The sequence below is a fragment of the Pararge aegeria genome, chromosome 14 (genome assembly GCF_905163445.1).
Source record: "Pararge aegeria chromosome 14, ilParAegt1.1, whole genome shotgun sequence".
In the NCBI taxonomy this organism is placed as follows: domain Eukaryota; kingdom Metazoa; phylum Arthropoda; class Insecta; order Lepidoptera; family Nymphalidae; genus Pararge; species Pararge aegeria.
In genome coordinates this window covers 7455804-7477494 of record NC_053193.1, presented here as the reverse complement: position 1 = coordinate 7477494, position 21691 = coordinate 7455804, and the positions used below count along the sequence as shown (strand labels likewise).

The following is a 21691-nucleotide window of genomic DNA, read 5'->3' as shown; positions in this document are numbered from 1 at the left end:
AAGCGTACGTACACGGGCTACAATAATCACGTAGTCACGATGTAAACACTGATCGGTGAAAACATTATGGAGAATTCTCAGGCATGCCGGATATTTATATTGCTTAAATTACAACGCACATAACACCGAAAAGTCAAAGGTGCGTGTTGGGGCTCGAACTCAGTCTCCACGAAAGGATAGCCGAAGCTTTACCTACCCCAACCACCGCTTCCCCGTTGTGTTTCAAAAATATTTTAAATTCAGCACCAGAAAATAAACATGAAATACGTGACAAAATAACGACTCCGCTTAAATCCCATGGTAGATATTATAAGACAGTACGTGAACTCAAGGCCTCAGGCGGCAAGTTAGTATCATATAGGGTAACATGAGAAGACATAATCGGTCCATTGAGATATGCTCACATCCAGAGTACGTTTCGTTTCTCCTAAAGAATAATCTTTCAGAATTATCTTTGATAAGTAACTACCTTAAATAATTCTACAAACCTTTCGGACATAAGCTAAATATAAATTGATTACCAAACTATTATGCAAACAGGCGATCACTGGCTTGTCATTATGAACTTATGCTTTTGTTATACTTTAATTGCACACCACAAAAAATTAAAAAAGGAGAGTACAACAAAAACAAGGTGCACAATTTGGCAACCTTATTTCAATGCCATTAATTCTTTCAATGGAATGTTAGTTTTGCACCATTAAAAACGCATAATTATGCCATTAAGCTCACTGACCTCTATTATACTATAGTATCAGTGCATTGAACTATTAGGAATTAGTAAATACCCAATATTGTCAAAACTGAAATTTACAATGTAATTGATCGACCACTGAATAACACGGGCCTCTGACAGTCACATGTAGTAACATTTTGTCAGTCAGGTAGTACATTTTAATCGCGTGAAATTTCTGCTTTCCCTTGGAACTAAACTAAAATATATTCGAAGGGTTTTTTTTTTTAATTGTTGGAAATAGGTCAGACACTGTCCATACATTATCACTGTAACGTAATAAAAACAAAACATATTTTTTCAATTTCATTTTATTTTCCTTAATTATATAATTATTGGTATCTCATTAAAACATATCCACAAAAAATATATTATCACAAATCTCTTATCACTATTCACTATCGATATTTTTATAAATTAAACAAAAAGCAATTCTACTTATTACAAATACTGGATTTTAAAAAAGATCTATGATAGTATAAAAAAATAACTACTGTTTTAATACTGAGGTATTTCATGTGCTCAAAACGTTCATAAAAAATAAAACAACCGTATAAACCAAAACACTCGTACTTTTTGAACTTGGTAACTATACGAAAGTCAACAAGATAACAGACTACAGTAGCTTTTCTATCTTTCCACTAGGCATCTTTCAGGAAGCAAGATAAAATTATACCTACTTAAATTAAATAGAACAGAAATAAGAAAGTTATATCTGTTTATAGAAGGCCTTGGACTCCGTAGAATATAAGGCTCCATCAGACCGATTGCAAGATTGCAGCCGATATTACCCGATGAACTGCACGTATTCAGCCGATACGTTTAACTGCATGAATTCATTGTTAATTTCAGCTGCAATATAAATAGTTTTAATCACACCATTGCGGCATATGTTTTTTTTTAAGTATTTCTTGGCATATTTATAAACCCATTGTTTACCACTTGATTTCGTTGCCGTACCAAGAACTTTAATAGTATTTTTCATTACAGAAATAAAAGAATCAATTACATTCCTTGAAGAATTCCATTGAACTACACTACCCGTGTATGTCAGATACATCCAATGCTCCGACAAGCCGCATGTGAAATGCGTACGATTCACGCGGCAGCACGCGTCAACTCCACGCAAGTACTGGATAGAAGTCCACTGCGTGCAGTTCAAATCTCGAATGCATACAGCTTAACATATCAACGGCACAGTTGTAATCCGTGTGATAGAGCCTTTACTTTTAATATAATTCGTTCTTGAAGGCTTCATTTTTATTAACCTTTTTAAAACTCTTTTATCATAATTTACAATATGCATTTGGAGAAAGAGTTTTTTATGTGTTTGTTTTTCGGGTTCTGCGAAATCTATTATTAGGTAAGATATAATATACCTTAGATGCTTTTATACGTATATAAAAGGAGCTTAGGTAAATCTTCCCCAAAGGGTGGAGCAAAAGTGCTGGTTTATTTTATTCTCTTAAAATATTCACTTTTATCTTTTAATCCTAAAGTTGCGTATCACTGGAATTCCCCGTTTGTGTTGCCGTTGTTATTTCTGAAACAATTAAACTCAAATGAGCGGATATTATAAAGCCTATTAATTTTAACGAAAGTCATTAAAATAATAAATGGTAATTATAGAAGCCCTAAATGTTAATTTTGGAACAATAAACGAGTTTAAATAGTACTTTGGTATTCTTGTTGGCGTGGTAATATTTCCAAATAAGGTTTTCAAATTACCTTACCAAATAAGGTTTATCAATTTACACTTTACAATATATAATAATTGCTTCTATTACACTTACAAAATATAATATAGTACATGTTACTAACAGAGCCATCAACACTTTATCTACAATACACAGCCGGTCAAGTGCGTATCGGTCCACGGTAGGAATTTTCATTATTATCTGCCACTGAAATATAACGTCACGAGTCCAAATAATCTTGTACCTAAGAGCTTCCTAGCCTAGTATCGCCCAACTGTTTGAGGTGTAATATTTTACAAAACCAAATTTTAATATTTATTGGAGAATCACATTCTATTTAGCTTAATTTTAGTATCTAGGTTATTTATGTTTCTAAATTTAAAAAATGGTAATATGGCTGTTAAGAATAATTGACATCAAGTAAAGTAATATTGCCTTCTATAGTGCGGTATTAGGCGCATGAGCTAAAAGCGAATGCGCTAAGATAAGAGAGTGTAATAAGTGTAATAACCATACGCATTTCATGGGACGATTTTCATCACACTTGCGAGGAACAAAACAGGACATACTTTTAAATACGTTGTAAAATTCTTAAGCCGATTTTCTCTAGATTTTGATCAAAACAGGTTATTCACTCGCCATTAGAGCCTCACTTATTATTCTCGGCGAAGTAAAATCTACTATTGCTACTGGACATTTTAAATAATTTAATTTAAAATTGTTCATAATCGAAAATATAAATCACGAAAAATAGCGCGACGCCTTTTTTTCGCGCGCTAAGATAAACCGATGTACAGCATCATTTGCTGCATACGACCTTTATTTGAAATATTATAAAGTGAATTCTTTCGTATTTAGAACATGTTTCAAATACAACTAGTTATGAATTGTGAATAATTTGATAAAATTAAACGTTCATTTATCATAAATTAGAAGGTAAAATATTTGTTAATTTATGGAAATGCTATCCCTCGCCGCATAAAACCTCTTTGTTGGTTAAAACAAATCTGTATTACCCGGCTAAATTAGACGTCATCTATCTATCTCCATACATAGGTATAACTTGAAGATAATTTTAGAATTATTATTTAAAAAATGAGACGGTAATTTTAAAATAAAACACGCGTGTTTAAAATCTCTTGAAGTACCGATGTAATAAGGTCCACGTTACAACTTCGAGCAAGTATGATGAAAAGTCCTGTATGCAACTGTTGATAATTCGGTATTAAAACGCTCATGTGATACTATTGTCACACTTGGCTTCGCTTCGTGTGATAAACCCACATTTGTGTTTTAATACCCCTTATTGTACAACAGTTGCATAAATAACTATTAAATAAAACTTCTACAACTATTAAATAAAATGTGTGGTTTTAATAGGTCGAAATAGTTGTTACTTAGCTTTACTCTTTAGGTTATCGCGCAGAAACCTCTCGCGAGCTAAATATTAGCCACTGTATTTCGTACACGCTAGAAAATCCTAGGAAATATCTTAAGTAGGTACAGTTCCACCAATTCCCGCGGCGGACATTACAAGCCGAAACGGGAATTGAGCGTCACTTCGTTATTATATACGAACGGAACGTGAAGCGAAATAATCGCCCCACCGAGATAGCTTGTGAAACTCTTTTATTTCTTTTCTTTTATAAAATTTTTGCGAAATCGTCTTGTGAATGTTCAAAGTATCTACGCAATAGAGCATGCATAAAGGTCTTACAGAAATTATATAGTCAATTACAGATAGGTGCAATTTAAAAAACTTCTGGCTGCAAATGGGTTGTTCTACAAACTAAGAATGAAACTGAGCCAGATTTCGGCCCGACATTTTATGCACTTTCTATTTGCTATATTTAATGTATAGCTAGCATGAATATAACTTGATTAGATTTTATTCAAAATACACTATATGTTCCTAAGAATTTGCCATGTTTGAATAGCAATTTCGTGAAAAAGATCATTTTAAATCTAACTAATCTCTTTTATGAACTAGGTAATTAAACATGTTATGCAAATAAATTTAGTTTGTTACACATATTTTATCATTTAATTAAAATTTTTCACACAATGATTTTTGCTGGAGCCATATAAAAACACCTACGTTTTAAAAGTTTGATTAGATTTTTGATTCGACTTTTATTTGGCTTTTGATTGACTATTGATATACGTTGTAGTTTGCAGATATGGGATTTCCTCTTTCAAAACCTTTGGTCGACAATATACTCGATGTACTCGGTCGGTCGACCCAAAAATTGTCCATAATAATTAGTTCTCGCGCCCAAATTGGTAGGTTTCGTTACTTTGCTGATGAAAATGATGTTTTTTTGTTCGAAAAAGCGCTAGCAATAAAATAAAAGATTTGATGTTTGTCTGTAATAGATAAAGTCAAAAACTTTGGCTAATGACAATCTGCATTGTCAACCAAGAACGGGCAATATTTTATAATTTAGGTAATATATAGGTTTCAGCCTAAAGTATTTTACCTGTACCGAAGGAGGCTTAACTCTGATTATTAACTACTTGTATGACCCAGGAATCGAACCTAGGATCTCTTGTTCGATCGCTTGAACTACTAGTGGTCTAGTACTTCGCGTGCAGTTAAATCCGGAAATTTATATCAGGTAAAATGTACCGACTCGTATAAAGGCAACATTGTACGGACGCGTGTCCGGAAATAAAAAGTTTAATAACTTAGTGAACTCACCGACTAGGAAAACTGCTAAATCGTCAGTATCACAAAACAATGGGTTTTGTATGACGCTTTTCAACTGCTCCTTGATCAAAGGATTGGCATCACACCAGATCACTCGGCCACTCAGTGACCACTCTTGCACCAACATCTTCAAGCTCTAAAAAACATTTTTATATTAATTAAGTTCATTAAATTAAGTTCTTATCTCAGCAATAGAACCCAAAGAGTTTGCATAAATGATGCAAAGTCTCAGGGTTCAAATACCTCAATGGGTGTCCCACAAGGCTCGATTTTGGGTCCTTTTCTATTTTTAGTGTATATAAATGATCTACCGTACCATGTCAGTGGAACATGCGACATTGTATTGTTTGCAGATGATACATCTCTAATTTTTAAGACTGATAGGAGTAAAGATAACTCTGACGAAGTAAACCGTGTTATGTCGCATGTGTCGCACTGGTTTACAGTTAACAACTTACTTTTAAATGCAAAAAAAAACAAAGTGTGTCGAATTTATCTTACCAAATGTAAAGAAAATTGATAAAAATATAATGATAAATGGTGAATCACTAAAAATAGAGACTTCCACAGTTTTTCTGGGAGTGACCTTGGATAATAAGCTACAGTGGGGTGCCCATATAGATTCACTAGCGGGTAAACTAAGCTCGGCTGCCTACGCAGTCAGAAAAATTAGACAGATTACTGACGTTGAAATAGCTAGGCTAGTTTATTTTGCGTACTTTCATAGTGTTATGTCCTATGGAATCTTGTTATGGGGTAAAGCAGCTGATATCGAAACTATATTTATATTGCAGAAAAGAGCTGTACGGTCAATATATAAACTTAAATCACGCGAATCCCTCCGTGAGAAGTTTAAAGAAATAGGCATACTTACTGTAGCTTCACAATATATTTATAACAATATAGTATTTGTAAGACAACATATTAGTCTTTATAAACAAAAAGTGGACATAAAGAAACGACTTACAAGAAATGGTCATAAATTAGTGTCATCTGCATATCGTCTGCGTAAGGTACAGGGATCATTTGTGGGATTGAGTATACGCTTTTATAATATGATTCCTAAGGTGATTTTGGACCTGCCAATGCACAAGTTTAAAGAATTTGTTAAAACACATTTATTAGAGCGAGGTTACTATACAATTGATGATTTTTTTAATGACAAGGTTGCTTGGAAACATCCGGCTCCGCTTTCAGCCCTCACAAGATAGAAAAATGAATGTTAAAATACAAAATGTAAATTGTTGATGTTGGAAAAGAGCAACTGCTGAGTTTCTTGCCGGCTTCTTCTCGGTAGAATCTGCCTTCCGAACCGGTGGTAGAATCACTACAAACAGACAGACTTGACGTTTCAAAAGTGCTTATATTAGGCCTACTTGAAATAAATGAATTTTGAATTTTGAATTTTGAATTTTAAAATATTTATCTATCTTTTATCTATTTAATAATCATAATTACTCAACAGGCACAATAATGAGGGGATTTTTAATTGAACTACGACAAAATGTGTAGCCTGTACAATAATAGGAAATGCTCATCGCAATGACTGACCCCTCGCGAACCAGTAAAAACCTGCCCCAAGCGAAAATTTACTAACATAAAAATTACTTGTGAGCGTTTGGTGGACTAGTGCCGGTGTTGAGTGACAACTAAAGCTGGTCAATCGCTCTAGGCCACTTTTGCTTTAGGACAACGCTAGACCACACACTTCACATTAGACGGTTACCAAATTAGAGGAGCTTCAATTGGAAAGTCTCCGACATCCACCGTACTCCCCAGACCTTGTTCCACAATTTTTTTGAAATTTGAATAACCCCTATGAAAAAAACCGCCTTCAAAGATGGATTCACTCCCAAATGGCTTTTTTTTATTTAAGGGAACAATGATCTACCTTTGAAATGGCAAAAGTAGATTTTTTGATTAAATATCGTCTTTATTTTCAACACTCACAAAACTCATATGTAAGGATCTAATATTTACTTTTTATATATATTTATAAAACGTAAAACAAACGTGGATGAAGCGGGCAACAGCTAGTGAATGATAAAAATATGGATGAGTATCGTTTATTTGTAATAAGGCGATATCGGAAAATACTTATTTCAATACATAATTTTATAAGTACAAAATATCGGAATAAAATTTCCGACGATCTCGCACGCTTAATAGTTTTCCATTTTAATTTAACTTTTGGTATGCGTTGCATAATAACTTGAGCTTTTCACAAATTTCATTTTAATAACGTAAATTATAGGGATTGGTGATATATAAACCACAGCATCTGTAAAACCACTTTTTGTTTTTGGTCACTTTGTTATTTTTACGTTGGACTGGACTTACTCACCGAGAACGTTTTTCTGTTTACACAGAAAACCCCCTCGGAGAGTACGTTAAGCCCTTGGTTCCCATTACAATCAGTTTCTGTTACCCAAAAACTATCCTCTATGTGACAGGCGTCTGTGCTCTTCAATAGGGCATCCAGACGCTGAGGATGAATTTATAAAATATCTAAACTAAAATATAGATAAGTTTTTTATTTGCATCGCCGCTTTTATCCAAAATTTAAATCAAGTAATATATGGGTAATATTGCATAAAATCAACTGATTAATGAATTTATAGCGGGACATTAAATCCATCTATGCGCTGCAAAATGGATAGATAATAATTGTAATGGACGTTGCCATCAGTTTAACACCGGTGGTCGCCTACCACACGACATCACAACAAATTGCAGATTAAAATAAAACCTCAACTGGGGTTCTAGAATATGTGTTCATTATACCATGGTCTAATCAGAAATTAATGATCCATTAAATAGCATTAATATCCTGTATCTTACAAGTTTTTTTAGAAACCAAAACCGGAAAGACAAAAAAAAAGGGTAAAATAGGAAGAGCCCCTTTTGCACATGCAGGACAAGTTCAAAACTCAGTTTTAGTAAAATTTCAAAAAGTCTGACGAAATAGAATTTGGATCATTAGTAAGTCCGTGTGTCCTAGCTAAAGATTATAGATTTTGGTATTGATAACAAAAAAACTTAGCAACTAATATTTTGAAATCACAAAATACTTGGTAAACCCAGATATTTTCGGAGTTCATGCGGTAGAACACTATGTTTATATAGATGGGAAGTCATAACTTTAAATTCGGTGTTTCACCTGTCATGGCAGATCACTAGATTTTGCAGTTTTATTTATTGAAACTATACCAATCTCACTTCGAATATAAATAAAAATAAGTTTTTAAAGTACACGAATCAAATATAATTAGACGAATACTATATTTTAGCGTTTTGATACTGTCCACATGTCTATTAGGTTCATTTTAACGTACCACAGATAGACCTACCTATTAAATGAAAATACACGTTATTACTCTCTACTCAATTTAGACGTTGTTGTTCCATTCTATATTGCATAAACACTAAACTAATAGCAGCATATTACATACAGGGCTGAAGAGCAAATTGTATAATAAAGCAGATAATAATTTCAGTGTGTTCGCATCAGTTCAGAACAGGCGCCGCAACCACACGCCCGCGTCAAATCATATGCATGCTGTTATTAAAACCGCACGAGTGCTTTAACGATTGCTTACATTTTATAAACGACTTTAAATAACTAGCGCTTAGTATATTTCTTTTTAAGGGTAGTTAAATGAGTACTTTATTATTTAACGTAAGCTATTGGATATCGTGAAACGCTTGGGTATGAATTAATGCTCTAACTAGACGGCAATCGAAGATATTGAAATCAAAAAGTATGCTAACTTATTGTGGGCTTCTGTTTAGACCAGGGCGCGTATGGAATCCTCGTAGCTTTAGTTGACGTTCACTAATGTAGTTATCACCATGAATTAATGTATGAATGTTGAATGAATAAATGAATATACTTTTATTGCACACCACACATGATCACCATCATCAAACTACTATGAACAAATTTTGTATGTACCAAGACCAACAGCCCATTTGACTTTGACTTTGAAACCTTTAAAACGCCGTGCCTATCTATAAGTTGTAGGTATTTCTCTATTAGCAATTATGAAAAATACCAGTTACTTTACAAATATACCTAAAAGAGGCAATTGAATATAATTGGTCTCATATTAATCTTATGAAACCTTATCGACAATGCAAGGACTTTAAATTCTGCAACTATAGGATAAGGTAAAACTAATATATAGCTTAAACTATAATATAGCTCATAATACGATAACACTTACACATTTAAATTTTTAATAATCTGTGCAATAATACCTAACGTATTGTGTATCTTGTATTGACACTAAGATACTATTGTGTGTCTGGTAGACAATAGTATCCATTTCCACTATTGAATTTCTCTTTCATATTATGAAATATAGTAGGCTAGTTGATATGCGGATACTGAGCCGATGGGTTATTACATAGTTCGTAATAATTAACTTATTCCATAGACCAAAAAGTTTAAAGAACTAGGCAAAGTTGTCTTCAAAAAATACGCACCGACAACCATAACATCAATTATGTTTACATATGACCGGCAGGGGTATTACGTATCTCGCGACAGGCTTGCGACAGGCGTAAATCTTGCAATCACTGCTGTCAAACGTCACTTTTGTTTATTTATTGTATAGAAAGTATGCGGTTTCGAGTTCAGTATGCACAGTTGAAATTTTTGATGCATTCTAGACTGCATCGTCTAGTTCATAATACTTAGCAAAAAATACTAGGCAAACACAGATTCTCATTTAGTAGCATGTCAGTATTAAATGATTAGATTTGAAAAGGCGACCGATGTCGTGCTTTCTCTTTCGCACAGTATAATAAGGGGTGTAAATATTGCACGTCCAACGCCACCACCATGATGCTGCTGCAATTCGTTGGCCTTTAATAAAATCCTTAGTACTATGCTTACTATCTGTATCTGTATACACCCATAATAAAATCCTTAGTACTATGCTTACTATCTGTATCTGCAGACACCCATAATAAAATCTTTAGTACTATGCTTACTATCTGTATCTGCATACACCCATAATAAAATCCCTAGTACTATGCTTACTATCTGTATCTGTATACACCCATAATAAAATCCTTAGTACCTACTATGCTTACTAATCCTGTATACACTTATTATTGAGTGCTTTTATAGCACTAAACAGAATTTTTAACTCTTACATCGTTTTATTTATATGAATGTCAAAAGGTTTGACATTTCCTACTTCTTACCTGATCGTATGGTACTGAAAAGTTTTTCATGGATAAATTGTATACTAGACAGTTTTTGGCGTGACCCGGAAATCAATCCCAGGTCCTCGTGAACCGGAGACTGATGAAGCTGATATCAATATGAATCACTTAGACGCGTAGGGTGTTCACAAACTTCATTAGCCGAATTTGAAGTATTCCAAAATTTGTCATGCAATCTTTTAGAAAAAAATCAAACGATTCAATTTGACTCAATCAATATGTTGGAACAAATTTAATTCGTTCGTTTACATGCGATGTTGATAAAGTTTTGCCTGATATTTTATCATATTTGCGACAAACAAACGTTCGTGGAATTTATTTAATATGCGACTGCTAAAAAGACAAACATATTTTGCTAAAATAATTATTATTTTTTTATTTAAAACAAGATGAGCTAGCGGACTTTGTACCATCTTAAGAACGCCATCTGTTAGAATTAATAGATACGAAACAACTACTCTTACCCATTAAAAATTACCAAATACCGTTTTTAGTTTAATCGACCGAAAAGCGAGCAAACAAAAATCGGTCGAGATAGAAAAATAGATTTGACTTATATCGTCATTTAAATATAAAATATTTAAATTGTGTAAGGACAGTTAATGAATCATCTGTGGAAAATCTGGGCAAGCATTCAAAAGGAATTTCACGCTCAGTATTTACGAGTACTTCGCTGAGCAATTAAATATCAAACATTGTGAATTTTCACAGTTTTCTTAAATCGTCGTAAAAGCGTGTGAAGTCTACCAACCGCTCAAGCAAAAGCACTTGGCCAGCGTGATGGACTACGGCCAAAATCCTACTCATTCTGAGAGGAGGCCTTTACCCTGTACCTACTGGGCCGGTAATAGATTGATAATAATAATGATAATAATAGAAAACAAGTGATTAATATAGAAGTAACCAGTGATTTATATAGCACTTGTCGCCTCACTGATGGCCACAACGTATGGAAGCAATAAGGTCAATATTCAACCTTTGATTGAGTGCTTATATCTAAGATTTGGAGAGATAAGGATCCTCGCAACATCTCTCAAAAAAAATTTAAAAGGATCCGCCATAATAAGTTGTTAAAATTACCGACTTATCTTAAAATCTGTAAAAGAACATAAAAAATCTCACCTGTAGAAAAGTGTAGTCTAATCTAAACAGTGCCCCGCAATGTATAACAAGTATATTTGAAGACTTCACTACATGTTGATGTATTGTACCATTTCCCACAGCTCCGTTTGGTACTACGGTGAAATTTTCTAATCTTATATCAGTAGTGACTGGATCTATACTTGTTTTGGAAGTTCTTAGTGCTATCAATCTTGATCGAACTTTTTCTGCACTAGCAAAGTGGAGTCCGCCGATCGGTTGTACAGAATAATGCGGTGGAAGCATACCATCCTGTAAATAATAAGTAAACTTAAATGAACTTTGTATTATGCTATTTGTCTATTACTTGTTTTTTACTAGAACTCCAAATAGTTTCGCATTTTTTTTTTGACATGTCTGTTCAAAAATGCTAAATTATAGCGGTACTTAACGAACTTTACATTTAAACTGTCGCCAAAGAAAAAATAGTCCCACATAGAAGGAATATTCCATGTATATCATCAGCGGGCGAATAAAGGGTTATCAACCCTTTACTCGCCCACTACAGGGCACGGGTCTCTTCTCACAATGAGAAGGGTTTAAGGCCGTAGCCCACCACGATGGTCCAGTGCGAATTGGTGGACTTCTCACACCTCTGAGAACATTATGGAGAACTCTCAGGTATGCAGGTTCCGCACGATTTTTTCCTTCACCGTTAAAGCAAGTGATATTTATATTATTTAAAACGCACATAACTTAGAAAAGTATGAGGTGCGTGCTGGGATCGAACTCGGCCCCCCGACGTATATTATTTATTATTAATACATTTTAATTGCTTAAAACAACCTTGCGAACCTGATGTGAGTCCAATACTTACATCGACAAATGCGACGTCCAAGGGTGGCCGGGAGTGATAATACAGCAGCAACAAAACGTCGATCGCAACTCCGCAACCTAATCCTATCTCAACGCCAAGAACAAGACTGCATACAAATGTTCCCAGCAATGGTATCAAATCCAATCCTGTAACAAAATATTGAATTAAGAAGAATAGTAATAACCTTGCTCTCTCGAAAACATTTTTATAAAGCGTGTAATTAAAGCAACTTCTTGTCGGTAACATATAAATTAATAACTTTGCAGAAAATATAAATCAAGAACCTTCCAATAATTATTGTTTTTTTTTAATTATTTAAAATATTATTTTAGTACATAACTACACTACGCTATCCTTAGAAATGAAAAAGTTTTTGTAAGGTGAGCGAGTTCACAAAAAGTACGTAAAAACAGTAGTAACCTACTTGATTTTTTGCATATAGTCAGTAGAAAAACGGAAAGAGTAACATCGGCCACTTACGTTTCCTATGGAATTTTTAAAAAAAGCCGAAATGAACGCGGACGAACAAGGGGGCTGCTGGTGCCTGCTGAAGCTGGTATGATAATAAGGGGAAAAAAAATAATCAATACATCCCTGACTTTTTCAGTTGTAACCATGCGAATTCTTTATAGTTTATCATAACAGAACAAAGCTGTGATTGACTTCGTGACAAAACAAAGATAAATAATTTGATTTTATTTTTTCTTTAAAACATATTTAATTTACAACTAATATTGTATTATTGCACCCAATTCGGACGAGGCGCAGGCTTAAAGGTTATTGAGTTGATCACAAACCTTAACATGCTCTCCGATATACGGGGCGTGAATAATGTCCATACCCAAATGTTTTAACAGAAAACAGCGAAATATCCTGCCACCCCACTTTACAATAATCCGTACCATAACAAAAACATAACGCGCTCGTACCAGTGAACTATAAAATAGGTTTGCTAAACTAAAATAAAGCCTTTACGAAAAACAAAAACCAACAAAAAGCCGAAGTACAATTTTTCCGCAAATGGCAAAATAACTTTAAGCCAATATTGCTCTATGGAAAATAACGCGTCGTGCGGCGAAAAGGTTTCGCTTCAGAACCAAAATCGTATTGAATACAGGAAAAGCTTACAAAGGGCTATGATTGGGGCCCATAGAAGCTGGCGTACGAAACTGTTTGATACAAACATTGATACATCACATAACCCAAGATATGAGAACATGGAAAATCACATACCTAATAAAAATATTCAATAAACTCCGAGCTTAAAGTTCGAAGTACTGTGTACTGCGATCCATTATAATACATGAAAAAAGCACTTTTGACCTGGCAAAAAAATATATTTTTCTATAAAAAAAGCAGGACAAAATAAATATAATTTCAAGCAAAAGGCGACCTTATCTCTAGTAGTGCTGTCTTCCAGGCTACCACTAGGCGTAATTTAAGATGGGAAGATGGAATTGATATTTTCTAAAGGATAGAGTCGAACCATCAGAGGAACCGGCGGTAATTATGAGAAATTAATCTTGGAAATTTGCCTAGAAATTGCTAGCGTTGACTAATAACCCAAAAAACTTACTCCAACCGGAATGTCAACCGGAGAAGATACAGCGGAGATACATCAGCGTAAAGATGGTCAACATGATCAAGGTAAGATGCTCTTAATAAAAATACAGTATATAGGAAAGTAGAGAAAAGAAAAGGAGACAGTACTTCAATCTTTGGAACAACAGCAATTAGTATTTCACAATCGATGCTTAGACACGGTCGAAGTTGCTAATGCAAAATAATAAGTTTCTTTTCTAGCAAAGAAAAAAACTACTTATAGCTGAAAGTTATACTTATACTAAGTTAGAATAGCTATTGCGCTAATTTTAAGTAATTTTCTGAATGTTGAAGAGTGGTATACTATCTCGAAGTTTAGTAATGAGATCGTTCATGAGTAAGAGATTTACAAAATCAAACTGCGTGCCCTGTTCACTAATTGAATATACAAATATTTTACAGTTGTAAAACACTTAGAAGCGGAGTGCGCTATTCTAATTTGGCAAATATCTCTATCAATTTTAATCAAATTTGGAAATGCATATCTTAGGTTTTCTTATATCATTACATAGAAACCGTCACTCGCTCAATGAAGTTATCTCCTCAAATCAGCGGGTAAATAGACTCTGTTCCTTACATTGTGTCCCTTCTGTCGTCCCTAATTTGAATCTCGAGGTATTTTAAAAGCCATTCGGGCGACTAATTTTCTAACGAATTTGTCTTTACGTGAATCCCGATTTCCTTATCACTATACCGTTTAAAGTAAATAAAACTGTATTCGAAGTGAAAGGAAATAATTTTAAAAGCGGTACAACAATAGTTTTTGTTTTACATTGAGTGCCGTTAATGTGCCTATTTGAATAAAGAAATATTTGCCTTGACTTTGACTTAAATTGTTAAAAATATCGATTTCCCGGTCGGGCCAAGATAATTAGGAATAGGTATTTCTCAGAATTAAGATTTGCCTGTAGCCGTGTTCACTCCTGTACCTCGAAGAACACGTCAAGCCGTCGGTCCCGATTATCATCCATAGCATGAATTTTCTCTCATCAGAAAGAGGAGTCGAGGAGGAGGGAAAAGATTTTCAAGTTTTTGTTTTGTTCTAGGTTCGACTGAGTGGTAACATGCATAATTTTGTAATCTGGATGATACCCATAAATGTTTATATTATCAAAAAGAGCCATAAGAAGTCCAGCTAGTTACAGGCTGACGCAATCATAACTAAATACTGAGAATATAGTTTTTAGGGAAAGGAAAATATAAAAAGTGTATAGTTTTTTGTGCAACCTCAATACCACTTGGACTTTACGACGTCAATAAGGTTGTAAATAATAGTGACACCACAGAATTAAAAACATACAGAACCCTCATTACTGACAGCTGTGCATTGTGTCCTGAAACAGTGAAATACCCTGCGCACTCGCTTCACACCGCGGAAAGTTGCTATCTCACAAACTTAACCCTTTTTTGCCATTTTATGGTAAAAATTTAACTAAAACTTGAAGGGAAAATAATTACTATTAATTGCTTGGTAAAATAAAGTGACTCGCCGCCAGTTCGGGTTACACTACTAAATTGGAGTGGTTTTTGATGCCTCAATATTAATCGTGTACACGGTTTCTATATGTTCTTAATTCTGTGAGTGCCATATAAAAAAACAGATAAACAATGGCGACAACGATATTATAATAATTTTCAGGTAATTGCAGATATCGTAAAAGCAGTTACAATATTCTAGGAAAGCAACATGCATTATAAATCAGAATAATGTCAGGTGAAACTATTAAAGAGAGTGCTCGAGTCCATAATAATGAATTATTTATTGGAGGCTGAATATGAGGGCGGATACGGCATACGCTTCCCGGCGACGACTGCCGGAAGGGGTGAGAGGATGTATCCGCATATACCCCGGCCGTTTAGAAATTTCCAAAAATTTAACTTCTACTTTTGCATAAATAGTTTGACTAGTGATTGTTTTTGTTTCACTAACCCGTCTGCCCAGCGTGCAAATTTTAGGTAAACCCTCCGGACAGGCCTTTAGTCCTTAGCGTTTTCCACACCAGGTCTAAAGGAATTAATAAAACATGGATGATGAATTTTTTTGTTTCAGGTGAACTGTTTGATGATAACTACCATGGTTGTGTGTCATCGTGTTTTGGAGAGAACGCGAAGCTCGCCTGTTATGTAACACCGGGTAGGTCGGGTCTGATAAACTAGGGTTAAATCCGTACGCCCTCGGAACCAAAATTGCCTCAAACAGTTTGTATGCAACGGACGTTTGGATATCACATTTTTAACGGTGAAGGAAAACGTATGAGAAAACCTGCACGCATGAAATTTCGCCGTAATGTTCTCAAAGGCTTTCTGCAAGGTGTTTTTTAACTTTCTACTTTATAACATTTGTAGAGAAGAAGGTACGGATATACCAATTGTTAGTGAGCAGAGATTTTAAGAAAAATTAATCAATAACTTATCAATAACACTTAGTCTCGACTCTCGATATCTCATGGCTGATGAATTGGTTGAATAAATAATACATAAGAATATTAAACCACAATATGTTTCATAATATTGTCTTCTATTGTGAAAAAACTTATTCAATATTTAAAGTACATCCCTTAAAAAGCTATTTTTAAATTTTCAATTCAATTGCCGCAAGATTATAGTTGGAAACTTCTAAACAATCACAGCGTACGCATGCTAGCAGGTATTTACCAGCGATGACAGTTTAATTCTTTATTGTGTGTTCAAGACGATTTATGTGCAGGATAAAGACTTTGTTACTCTTTATATTTGTGTTCTCTGAAAATTGCGGTATATTTTACTTTTCCTAGTTTCTATCTTCTTTGAGTTATGAATTAATATTAATTGTAATGTTTGCGTATCGACCTACGATAGATGATAGATAGATGGTTATTAATATTTGGAACAAAGTTAAACCCTCATATATTTTGCTATAAATTAAACCAAATTCCAATAAAACAATTATTTAATGGCTATTTTTATAGATTACGTGGAAACTTATAGGGAAATTAAGTTTTTTCGAATGATTTTCCAGGCTCCTGTTGGGGTTCAATATTTTCGTTCAGATATTTGTTTTTCATTAAACATCTTTACTTGTTTTAAGAATATTAAGAAATACCTACAAACATAATAGTATTTATTAATTTAAAACAATTTGTTTTTTCCTTACCAATTTACCATACTACTTCTACTAATACTATACTTGTCCAGTGGTAAAAATTCGACTATAACTAATCTAAATAATAAAAAAAAATTAAACACTTTTAGGTTCTATCAAATCCAATACTTTACTTCTATAATTACAGATTTTACAAAGGCACTGACTCTTGATTTGCCGATTTTCCGGTCTGTTCGTTCATTCGACCGCCGACTGGCGCAGTGAACAGCGACCTTGCTTTCTGAGTCCATGGCCGTGGATTCGATTCCCATAACTGGAAAATGTTTGTGTAACGAACGTGAATGTTTTTCAGTTTTTATCTGTATATTATAAGTATTTATATATATTTTTCATAAAAATATTCATCAGTCCTAGTACCCATAACACAAGCTAATCTTACTTTGAGACTAGATGGCGATGTGTGTATGTCGTAGTATATTTATTTATTTACAATTTCATGTAATCATGAAAGTTGTTTTGATTACTGACATCAAAACTTAATTTGGCCAGAAAAACATTGTCAGTAATGCTCAAAGTATATTGGGCTATTGGCGTCGCCTACACCTCCCGTGATAGCTCCTCTGGGGATTAGATTGTATCCGGTGTAATCAAATAAGACGACGAGACGCCAATCTGCGCGAGTTCAAACAAAATTACCTGTTTACTTATGTATGTAGTAAAATTGAAGTCTGTTACACGAGCAATTTTATGCGACATTGGTAAGAATTCAATTTTCATTGATTACGTCATGCACTTTAAGAGCTGGGTTCTTCTTCTAGCAGGTAGTAGTATTAATTACATTTAGCGTATTTAATCATCATCGTCATTAACGTTTTACATTATCTTAACCGATAGACGTCCACTGCAAAGTGGCTGCAAACAAGTCTGAATGTTGTTGTCCACCTTACCACCGCTGCATTTTCCGGGGCGGGGTTTACAATTATTCAAGAACCTCGAGTTTCCAAAATTCCAATTTGTGTCAAGACCAAATTCTTTGAACGTGACGGTGGCTCTCGGTAATAAGAAATTTTAGAAAGTATACGTGTCTACTACTTGATTTAATCAGAACTGAAGAGGTCCATAAAAGAAACAGAATTATCGACCAAGTACTACTGGTTGGAAAGCAGTGGTAGGTAAATGAATGCCCGATTTAAGAATTAGAAAAAAAAATAGTAGGCATAACAAATACTGGTGCAAATAAACTGAATTTAGAAATTTCCTAAAAAATCGTGGAATATGTTTAATAATAAATTAAATAAGACATATTCATCAAACTCGGAGATTCGATATCGCGATCGCTCCTCCGGGAATTAGATTGTATCCGGTGTAAATTGTAATCAAATGAGACGAGGCGACAATATACGAGAATTTCAGTAACAACCTGCTTCTATATTCACGAAGTAAAATTGAATAATAAATCCCTTACCCCTAGAATTTTAATCGAGAACCACATTTATACTTGTGCTTTGGGCCGAGCCGTTATAAGAATAAATGGCATACTATTAGCAAGAATAAGAAACAATGAATAATAAGAAATTAAATGACAGAATATGGAGTCACCCAAGGAAGAATAAATAATCCTTAATTAATTATTAAGGACGTGAGACAGAACAGTAAAACTATCTGTCCGTTTCTCTACCGTGCATTTCTGCCCTATAGTAGTAAGTACTAAGGTATTTATTAAGCAATAAGTTATAGTTTTATTTGTATTTGAAGTAGCTTATTAATCGCATTTGGCTAAGCCTGTAAAATTGTACATTTGGTTTATAAATAAATAAATATATATTTATATATAATGCGATTATGTTTTTTCTTTTGAAAAGGCCAATTTGGAATTATCATCATACATCAAAAGCCTATAACAGTCCACTGCTGGTCTAAAGGCCTCTCCCAACGGGAGGGTTTGCCCATAATCGCCACGCTAGGTAGTCTGGTTGGAAAACGCAGTAGATGGTAATAGAAACACAGACAGCACTGCTGCCCGTTCTCCCGTATATTTCCTTAGTCACCTCGTACGACACCCGTGGGAAGAGGAGGGGTCGAGATAAGTGTATACCGATCTGCTGTCAACACACAGACCTGAGAAGCAAAGTTTGGTTAATTTGATTTATGTATCTCGCCAGGCCTCGGTATTTATGAATAATATTTTAAACAATATCTGTAAAAAAATTATAGCAGGCTTAAAGTATTGATATCTACTTCTTCTACGAATATTCGTTACTACCGTTTTGGTTAGCTAATTACTGGAATGAAGTCGTATATTTAGTAACTTTACATGTACCTTATATACTTAAAAGATATTTCGCTAATTATGATAAATCTATGTAAAGAATAAGAAATGATAATACTCAAAAGTAACTCAATAAATCAACGCCCACGAAAAGGGGAACAAAATAAATTACTTTGAGGGTGATGAAGCCAATTACCCAATATTACAAATCTAATTAATGATCCTTATGGAAATGGCGATGTTATACGAAAATTTGAAGACTTCGCATGTAAAGCAATTAATAAAACATATTAATAGACCGTAATTACCAATTACATACTGATGTACTACCGGCTTCTTCTCGGGACAATCTGTCATCACTCATATATAAGAGTCAATAAAGACAGACAGGCTTAACGTTGCAAATGTGTAATAGGTTTATACTTTAAATTAATTATTTTGAATTTTTAAAATAAATTTTGAATTCACAGACTTAATTGCATTTATTTTTTTCTGGCTAACAAGCAAGTGGGTAACCTGTTGTTAAATGATTAAAACCTCTTATCTGCAACACCTAACTGCGACATACACCAATGAGTAGCAAGCTTGTAAGAAAATATTTTTTATTCGTCTCTAGACAATCCTGAGTCAAAGTTTTGAGGATGCTCTGTTTGTTCTACAGTTGGGTAGCGCTAGTCAGAATAAGCATATAATGACACAGAAATCATGACCAGATGAAATTCTAAACGCAAAGTACTTTCAAAGAACAGGTATGGTAGAAAAAACTTACGTCGATAGAACATACAAAAATGGGTAAACAATTCTTAGATGCGTAACTCTTCACCTGTTAAATTTGCAATACTAATAAAGCATACTAAGAAAATTCCGGGTATAAATTATTCTATAAAGAAATACTCATAACAAAACTTTCACGCGGTGAAAACTCCAACCAAAAAGTTCGAGCCCTAAAATCAGCCGTAAGCTAAAGATCCCTAAAAGAGATTTCCATTTATTTTTCAGGATGCAAAATTGCAAAATAAGCCGTAGCTAAAGCAGCACATATTGTACTGACGTTATGTATGGCTACATTAAAGGATTCGCTTGCTGCGGAAGTCAACCTCGACAAACTCTAATAGAGTCATACAACCAAAGTAATCGTCCCCTTCCTGCAGAAATTGAATATACGGACACGTATCCTGACTGTGACGGCTGGTTAGCATCTTGTCTGTTATAAACCTATCTTCTACTTCTCAACTCACGTTACGTGGGGTCGGCAAGGTTTTGGTTTGACCAACCGCATGCCTGACGTCAAACCTCCATGGGTATGTTTTCATTGGTGGAATAACCAACTTTCCGTTCAAGGGGGTTGGTAAGGTTGGACGGCTGATTAGCGGACTAGGCAGCGACCATGATTCCTGAGTCCAAGGCAGTGGGTTCGATTCCCACAACTGTGATGAACATGAATGAGTGTGGGTGTATTTATGGATAATATTCATAAAAATATTCATCAGGCTTCTTAGTAACGACAACGCAAGCAATGATTACTTTGGTTCTAAATGGCGATGTGTGTATTGTAAATTTATGTTATTAATTTATTGTAATCCCTTTTTAATCGCAACGTCCGTATTCAGACACGGAGAAGTTCCTTTTCATATCAAACTAATTGGAATAATGAGATGGTTGTGTGTACAATATATATAATATCATTTTTAATTCTTGATGTTGGCCGTGGCCTTGTGGTATTGGTACTAAGATGACTGATGGATATTTTTATGAATAATACCCACGGCCTAGGACTCAGAAAGCAATGTCGCTGCCCACTGCGCCAGTCGGCCGTTATTACGAGACAACGCCGCAGTCGAAACAGGATTCAAGTCACGTATGTTTCTATTGACAATCTAGAGGACCGCATAAGGCCTCAGGGGGTTTATTCACAATGACAGGCGTCACGCAGACGGCACACTGATGCAAAATGAAATGCGGCACCCCTATGCTCGTCTCCCTTTATGTGCAATTATTTTTACGGAACCGCCATGATGCGAGGATAGACGCGTTCGTACGGAACGAAGGCGGATTACTCTAACAGAAAGCAATACGATAAAAAAATCTTTTTATTGTACATTTATTTATTCTATATGGGTCGTATACGGTATGCAATATTTTGCATCTGTATTACTCAGTGGTAAGCAGTTTATAAAATCATTATAGAAGTGCTAAGCTTATCGTAATAGGGGCATAAGTACATTTCTTCTATTATCTAAATCTTCTACTATGAAAATTATGCTTAATTTGATATACCTACTCCGGGAAAAGCAGGAGAATCTGTATGGTGTAATTTATAATTTCTTCAATTCTTATACTCCATACAAACAGATCAGAGTGAAAAGTGCGTAGAGGGTACATTGCCGAAGATGCAAATTAAGCTTA

The 21691-nt window shown here is 34.5% G+C and overlaps 1 protein-coding gene across 1 annotated transcript in view; it reads right to left on the bottom strand.

Moving 5' to 3' along the window:
* Positions 1 to 1182: 1182 nt before the first annotated feature.
* The window catches only part of LOC120629310 (sodium-independent sulfate anion transporter-like), a 52645-nt gene continuing 32136 nt past the window's right edge, over positions 1183 to 21691 (bottom strand). Inside the window, exons 9-12 of the mRNA XM_039898218.1 lie at positions 12333 to 12478; positions 11498 to 11767; positions 5132 to 5276; positions 1183 to 2276 (exon numbers count right to left, since the gene is read on the bottom strand). Of these exons, the coding sequence (XP_039754152.1) occupies positions 2227 to 2276; positions 5132 to 5276; positions 11498 to 11767; positions 12333 to 12478 (611 nt within the window). The 3' untranslated portion in view covers positions 1183 to 2226. The remainder of the gene's footprint in view (positions 2277 to 5131; positions 5277 to 11497; positions 11768 to 12332; positions 12479 to 21691) is intronic.